General features: G+C 35.0%; 1 protein-coding gene across 1 annotated transcript in view; it reads right to left on the reverse strand.

The window, feature by feature from the left end:
- Positions 1-5,128: 5,128 nt before the first annotated feature.
- Positions 5,129-8,856, reverse strand: part of LOC129282512 (growth arrest-specific protein 2-like) — a 14,043-nt gene continuing 10,315 nt past the window's right edge. Inside the window, exons 6-7 of the mRNA XM_064114834.1 lie at positions 8,259-8,351; positions 5,129-6,643 (exon numbers count right to left, since the gene is read on the reverse strand). Coding sequence (XP_063970904.1) covers positions 6,437-6,643; positions 8,259-8,351 — 300 coding nt within the window. The 3' untranslated portion in view covers positions 5,129-6,436. The remainder of the gene's footprint in view (positions 6,644-8,258; positions 8,352-8,856) is intronic.

Here is an 8,856-nt window from a genome sequence, read left to right on the forward strand (position 1 = left end):
ATACACCCTTTTCAGGTAATAATTGTACTTTCTTAAATTTGCATCATGGGCATCAGAGAAGAGGATTATCTTGTATTTAGGTGGCCAGGACGCAACAACAGATGCCCCTCCCCCTTGTTTACAAGTTTTAAACTTTTTGTTAGCAATCCTGGTATTTCATGCACTACATTGTTTATATAAATTATTGTATCTTGATTTTATCTTATACCAAATAAATGTCAATCTGAAAGGATAATACTCTTTGCTGATGCACATTATTTGCTTTATGCTTATCAGACAAAGATTGACTGAAAGGCATACAATGGTGTACAAATATGTTTTGCCAGGCAACCAAAAAAGGTCAAATGTCATCATAAAAAAAGACAAGTTCAAAAAAATGTATGGGGGAGCAAGATTATTTTGAAATATGACTTTAGAAAGAACCTAATTTTAGATGGCATACAACTGATTGGTCTGTCTTCCTCGCATGCAAAACTCAATAAAAAAATATACTTTGACAACAAATATTTGTGTGTGTTTAAAACTTTATTTTTTGTAAGCATATAGATTTTTTTTTATAATTCAAGTACTTTTGCACTGAAGGACAGCATATTTACACTGAAAGGAAATCTTAAAATATTGCAAAAAAAAAGATGAATACAGCGATGAATTTTTGAATTGAAGATAATTTTGTTCTCTTAAAGCAATGTTTCCTTCTACAAAATAATAACTTTTCTTTTTATTTGACATGAAAATGAGTTCCCTGATGTCAAGTAATTAAAAATACAACATGTCCATATCATTCAAAATAATAGTTTCTACCAATGACATCTGGTTTTTTTAAAACCCTGGCTGGACCCAAAAGTGAACATGACAAATCATAGACCAGTCACATGCTTATAAACTACATGTACAAAACACAGCAATGTAAGATTTATGCCATTTTAAGAATGAGTCAAATTTATCAAGCTTCGAAAATAGACTGTGCTTTTCACCAACTGAAAGTCTGTGATGTCATTTTGTGTTAGAAGCATTGTGATTCCATAGGTTTGTACATAGTTGATTGGCAAATTTGGTTATTTGCCTTGTCAAATCGAAAAAAAAAAATGTAATATGCAATTCAAGAAAATATTGTATCTTTTTGGCATAATTTTTCCTTCTGTAAAAAAATTACCAACATTGTGCTGCACTCAACCCAGGTGAGGTGAATGGGTAACCCGCAGGAAAAATTACTGGAATGCACAGAGTGCTGGAAGGCAGCTCGAGCTTAAGATAGGGTAATACTAATTATAATGCGCCTCGGAATATATTATTTTGAGATAGATGGCACTATATAAGTGCCAGTTATTACTAATTTTCATTATCTCTTCTACGTCTAAACCTATGGAATCCTCCTGACACAGTGTGATGTCATGTACCTGTAATTATGGCCATTAAGAAGCTCACTAAAGCCTATTGTCAAAACCGGTTAATTTGATTTTTCCAAAGAATAATATTCAGCTTCCTATTGATGTATAAAATTTGTATTGTTGTGCTTTGTAGCTCATATAGTTTCCATTTGTCAATTTCACTTTTAGCTTCAGTCTGGGCCTTTAACCGTACAAAGCCTGGGCTTTTTGAAAATGGCATCACCCAAAGGTGAGATTCATCGGACTTCAGTTAAAATGTGGTCGGCCTACAAGCCTCTCATTATAATGGTGGCATGTATTACGAAACCCACAAATTGTCCATTTTGGGAGAAGGGCAATTACATTGTTTCCTGGCGCTTTAGATAGTTCAATTCAAAACAAAACAACTATTTACAATTTCAAATGGAAGAACTGTTCTTAACATCTCATGAAGTATATTAACTTAACGATCCGAGTGAAACTTGGATTTTGAAAGAACACCTGCAAAATTTAACAACATTATGCTTCAATTACATACCTGAACAATAATTGTTCAGTGGTGGATCCAAGTCTTTGAGACAGTAGGGGTGAAATAAGCAAATTTGAAACTACAGGAGGCAATTTTAAAAAATCTATATATCAACATGTACGCTCAATAGGGGATTTCCTGAATACAGAGGGGGCGCATGTCCCTTAAGCCTGCCTGGATCCACCAGTGATTTTTGAACAAATTTAACAATTATATATCATACATTAGTTATTGAATACATTGGTCAATAAGTCATGTTTGACAATGAGGGATTGTCACAATAGAACACAGACAGGAATACATTATGGCAATCAATAACAAACACTTTGGAATACATCACATGCTTCAAAAACAGCTCAAAGTTAAAATCCTTGAAAGGATAACCAATTAAAAATATGTAAATGCTTACTTGTATAGTACATGTATATTGCTTTTTTTTAACTGATATAGATTGAACAAAGAAATTATTCTTTTTGAAAAAAAAGGGAAAGCAAATTTACAAGGCAACAATAGTCAAAACTGACTAGTTTGCCTATTTAAAATAACAACAACAACAACAACATTCAACATAGGTGAATCGGAAAGCCAAATTGTCAATTTGATGAAACACTTAGCTTTACTGATTTCATATTTCAAACATTTCCATAATCAATTTTGATTGCCCTCTTGATTTCAAGTCATTATTTGGTTTCTTCTATAATTAATTTGTATATATTCTTATATCATGGAGGGAATGAATTGTATTTCATAGTAAACTGATAATGAATACAAATTGAATGAAAGGATATTCACTGATATTTTGTAGTGCAAAAAAACAAAACACATGTTCATCATAGAAAAATATATTATTTATCTGTGTAAACAGAGCACAATCAATTATTTACAACTCAAATACTGCACATATTTCTTTTACACACTATGCACAAGTTGAATACTTTAAAAACAAAACTGGATTATACATGAATGTAGAATAACAATTGCAAAATAACTTGGGATTTCAACATTTCCTTTAGAAGAAAATGATAAAAAATGAATACACAAGTTTATACGGTCACAAATAAATGAAACAAGATGGTTCACGAAACATGAGTCTTGCCTGATATCACGATTGATGATATATGATATTTTGACCCCCTGTAACCTTTAACCTTATCATCCTCATGAACACACATGTGGTATAACCCAATGTTTATTTGTACCGAGTTTGAACACAATTTTTTATTATTATTTTATTATTTTTGTTTGGCGTCACCTGTGCCTGGGAGGCGAAAAGCGAACTGAATCACTATGACCCGCAGGTCTCTCCTCCCGATATAACTGATTGGGGGGAATGCAGGTGGACCACTACACCGGGGTTTCCCCCTACTCTTATACGAATAGTGCAGTGGGTTCTTTTTCCCCCTACTCTTATACGAATAGTGCAGTGGGTTCTTTTTCCCCCTACTCTTATACGAATAGTGCAGTGGGTTCTTTACGTGCAAAGGTGGTGACTCTCCTCTACACGGGGCCTCCATTTAACGTCCTATCCGAGGGACGGAGTGTTTTCCATTGTAACATAGCCTGCATCTATGAAACATGGGAGAGACGTTTACACACAACGCACTGGCTTCAGTCATCCGCCCGGGGTGGACTCGAACCCACGATCTTTGGTTCGACGGGCAGACGCGTTACCGACTGAGCCAACACCGCAAAAATAAGAAATTTGAACAAAAACTTGACCTTTGACCCCTAGATGATGTTTGACCCAATCACCTTCAACACACCTTGTGGTATTACCCAAGGATCATTTCTACCAAGTGTAAGTACAATTGATGCAGAAAAAATGAGAGCAATTTGAACAAAAACTTGACCATTTGACCCCATCATCCTCAACAACACACATGTGGTATTATCCAGTGATCATATAAAACAAGTGTGATCACAATTTATGCAGAAATAAGGAAATTAGAGCAAAGTGAACAAAACATTAAAAAAAGGATGGACATGACCTCATATCATTTGACCTTTTGACCCCTAGATGACCTTTGACATGATCATTCTCATAGGCTCACATGTGTATTTCCCAAGGATCATGTACCAAGTATGAACTTTGATGCAGAAATAAGATCAAGTTTAACAAAAACTTGAACATTTTTGGAACAGACAAACAGGAATAAAGATCACTTGGTCTCTGCCTAACTTCGTTCAGGCGAGAAAAAAATCTGAAATAAAATTCTTGGGGAGCATGCAAGAAACTTCTAATAGAGTGTGCTTTAATAGAAGGTCCAGAAATCTATAAAATCTAACAATCACTCACGAATTTACAATCAGTTACCAATTTACTTTTTCCAAAAGAATTTGATTTACTCAGTTCAATTTTATGTATCAATCACCCATTTGTAAATGATATTTGCAAGCACTACACTCCCTCAAATCCAGAATGGAATGTATATTCTCGACATAATTATTTCAGATAATCTCACAATGAAAATAAACAGTCCACATGTACTTAATTTGATATACATGTATACACTTGTAGACAGAGTATCATGGTCCAAAGTACAACGTATGAATACTATAAGAGGTGGTATATAAAAGTTGCTATAAAATGGTGATATGGATCCTAATTAAACGATAGGCTGATATCTAACACATGACCAGAGATTAGCTGAGAAGAAAATTTGCTAATGACTGGTAAGTGACGACTAGTTCTGTTGATAAGTCGAGGTGTTATTATAATACACATCACTTTGCAAGGGTATAACACACATACACACATGTTCCTTGAAACAGTCCAAGCATTAGCAGGGTTCCCAGCTTTTCAAGAAACCAAATTCCATGATTTTTCTCTGATGAAGTTTAAAAATTCCCTGATAATTATTCAGACCTATTCCCAGTTTCGTATGTTTTCTAAGTTGTTGCAGTGAATCAAAAGTATTTTCAGTACAAAAACAATATTGTAAAACTAATAAGTACACACTAAAAAACCACCATTTAACCAGTCATCAATGGATGCTGTTTTTATATGCAACAAAATATATCTGAGTCTGACTGACTACCAAGGGCGGAAATCCCAGGGGGGACGCATCCCCCCTACCCAAAATAGTAGGGGGGACACAATATCAAATGTCCCCCCTACTATTTTTGGTCTTTTTTTATGATGGAAAGAAATATTCAAAATCCAAATAAAACATGTATTTTGGATGAGATGACCTTACTTATTGGGTGATAACCTTTTTTTTTTTTTTTTTTTGCTTGTCAAATTTTCGAGCCCCTGGTCCCCTACCTTTGGGGAGAGATTTCCGCCCTTGCTGACTACCGTACTTTCAACTTTTGGGCGGATTACGCCAATAAAAATTCCCAGATCTTTCCCTCGTTTGAGGCATTTTCCCCTGATTTGAGGTATTTTTTAAATCAAATTCCCTGATTTTTCCCTGACTGGAAAAATGTAAAATAATTTTTCCTGATTTCCCCGACGGGCTGGGAACCCTGATTAGAAATGTTATACTCTACAGGTACTGTACCAAGCGCATGTATGCCTTAATGATGTATAATTTCTAAATCCAAACATCATCATCATCATTGGCTGGGCTTGACAAACACTTAATATTTTCTTTGATTCAAGGTTTTAGATATAGAACATACTGAAACTTAGATTTCAACAAGGAAAGATCCAAGCGTAAAGAAAAGAGGGAAAATACCTGAAAGAGTGAAATGAAAGCTCATTGGATTGTATTGGTCATATATCTTTGAATGTCTGAACAAAAGGCAATATATGAAGGCACACTGCAAATTAAAAGAGGTCTTCATTGGACAGCAGCAATAGCAGAATGAATACAATTCTTCATCATTTTTCAAGGACGGGATTTAGTTGACAAGATCCTATATAGCCAGATTGAAATGACAAACACTCTGTCTGGTCTCTCATGGACTTGAGTCATAAATAGCTACTCTTTTAAATACACCTTTCAAATAATAGAAAGAATAAGTTTGTCTAATAACTTTAGTTGTATTAGTAAAGCAATGTTCTGGATGGCAAAATACAATTTTGGGGGGTGCAGCACTAAGCAATTTTTTTTCCTTTTAACTCAAGTGCACACCTAGTTACCAAAAATGCATATAGCATTTCCATCTATTTAAATGTAGGATAAAAGAGCACTGTTCGCCTTGCTCACGGGCACAGGTGCCGTGGTCGGGGATCAAACCCCGGACTTTCAAATGTCAGCCAGGCGCCTTAGACCTCTCCGCCACGGCACCCTAAGAATTTTGGGTACATTGTCTGTGCAATATGATGAAATTTGGAGTAGTTTTTAGAGAATTCCCAACCATATATTCATACAGCTGACCCATTTTATAAAACAAGTAATGCACAGTTTTAATTTGCGATGTTAGTGCAGGCATCCTGGGCATCCACAATGCTATTCAAACCACTTGACCTAAGCAATTAATGCTTGTCTTTGTTGCATATTGTAAATACCCTTGACTGCACTGCATCGCCACTTTGTATCAATACTATTTTAAAGCATGTAAAAAGCAACAACTTTCGAAAGTTCAGTGAGGGCTATGTCCTTCCATTGTTGTTGACATTACTATGGCTCTTATATTTGGCATTCATCACAAAGTAATCATCCTGTATAGTTTCACCTGAGTCTAGATCTACAGCTCGACCGACTCGCTTCATGGAAGTCACTATGTGTTTATCAAGGTAAGATTCCAACGTCTCCCATCCGCCTCCAACACGAACCATCACATGACGACCTCTCAGCATCTAATATCAATAAAAAAAATATATCATGAAAATCAGACAGGTCAAAATACAAGCGCATACATCAGACATTTACACAACAAGTGGAGCGCCTCTGGCAGTCTCACCTGCATCACGCGGTTCAATATAGCAGCAGTGCTGACTTTGAAAACTACTATAAAATAATTATAAAAAAAAAAACACCATTCATATGAGGTACTACGTTCATTGACAATAAATGACATTGGACCTTGATCATGCAACCTAAAACTTGTCAGTGATACTTGATTAGCCCTATATCCACATTTTGTAAACTATATCTATAAACTTTGAAAGTTATGACAGCATTCTAATAATTACCTCTAAAATAGCCAAAGTTCAATGACCTTTGACTTTGGTCATGTCACCTGAAACTCGCAAGAGATGTTCAATGATACTTGATTACTCTTATGTCCAAGTTTTATGAACTAGACCAATACACTTACAGAGTTATGATGGTAATTCAACAAATACCCCCAACATTGCCCAAGTTCATTGACCTTAAATGACCTTTGACCTTGGTCATGTGAACTAAAACTGGCACAGGATGTTCAGTGATACTTGATTACTCTTATGTCCAAGTTTCATGAATCAGGTCCGTAAACTTTCAAAGTTAAGATGGTAATTCAACAGATACCCCCAAAATGGACAAAGTTCATTGACCTTTGTCATGTGACATGAAATTCGCACATGATGTTCAGTGATACCCCCAACTTGGCCAAAGTTCATTGACCTTAAATGACCTTTGACCTTGATCATGTGACCTGAAACTCACACAGGATGTTCAGTGATACTTGATTACTCTTATGTCCAAGTTTCATGAATCAGATCCATAAACCTTCGAAGTTATGATGGTAATTTAACAGATACCCTCAATTTGACCAAAGTTCATTGACCCTGAATGACCTTTGACCTTGGTCATGTGACTCGAAACTCAGGCAGGATGTTCAGTAATACTGGATTAACCTTATGTCCAAGTTTCATGAACTAGGTCCATATATTTTCTAAGTTATGATGACATTTCTAAAACTTAACCTTAGGTTAAGATTTTGATGTTGATTCCCCCAACATGGTCTAAGTTCATTGACCATAAATGAACTTTGACCTTGGTCATATGACCTGAAACTCAGGCAGGATGTTCAGTAATACTTGATTAACTTTATGGCCAAGTTTCATGAACTAGGTCTATATACTTTTTAAGTTATGCTGTCATTTCAAAAACCTAACCTTCGGTTAAGATTTGGTGTTGACGCCGCCGCCGGAGAAGCGGCGCCTATAGTCTCACTCTGCTATGCAGATGAGACAAAAACGAAAAAATAAAAAGATTAAGATACAAAATATTTTCTCACTCATATTTCATCACATTCCTATAAAGAGACTTTGAATGAAAAATCAGCCATTGGGGATTTATTTAGTTAATTGGAGCAAACTTTCATTCGATGCATAGCTTAGAATAATCAATAAGTTGTCAGATTTTTCAAGAATTTAATTTTCTAGTTTTGTAGATCAAGCCATGGGTAATGTGCAAGCCACTTTTTCTCTCAAATTTCACTACAAAAATAAAGTAGAAAGAGCATATTAAAGTAGGCTTGGTTTTTACCCTTATTAATACAATCTTTCCTCCAATATTGTATTTTCCTTCTGATATTCGATGAATGTCCACTATTTTCTTCTGTTTAGAGATCTTCTGAACCTGAAATTAGAATAAGAGGAAAAAGGGGAATTTAATTCAAATTTAGATGCATATTACAAGAAAATAAATCCCCTTCAAAATGATTCTTGTGTTACATATACTGAGTCATAAAAAATATCTTGCAAACATGTTTGAATGTAACCATAGAGTAATATCATAATAAAGATTGATAAGGTGGCTTTATGTACATGTAGTGCCCAAAGTTTTCTGATGTCTAGATGTAAAATTCCGCTTTCTTCTGCTTTAAAAACACAAAATTCTGCTTTCTTTTGCTTTCTATATCTTACCTCATCAAAAGCCCAGAAGAAAATCACTTCTAGTGTATGGAAAAAAAAAAATATTGCTAAGAGTTTGGCAAAATTTATTTTTTTCCGCTTTCAACCCAAATAACATGATTTATGCAGAAAATTTACTTAACAGCAAAATCTAAAAACTGGAAAATTCAGGCAGTTAGCTCCACCCCAGGGAAATGCTGACTTGAATAAATAGAGAAAATCAATCTAGC

The sequence above is a fragment of the Lytechinus pictus genome, unplaced genomic scaffold (genome assembly GCF_037042905.1).
Source record: "Lytechinus pictus isolate F3 Inbred unplaced genomic scaffold, Lp3.0 scaffold_20, whole genome shotgun sequence".
Lineage (NCBI taxonomy): Eukaryota > Metazoa > Echinodermata > Echinoidea > Temnopleuroida > Toxopneustidae > Lytechinus > Lytechinus pictus.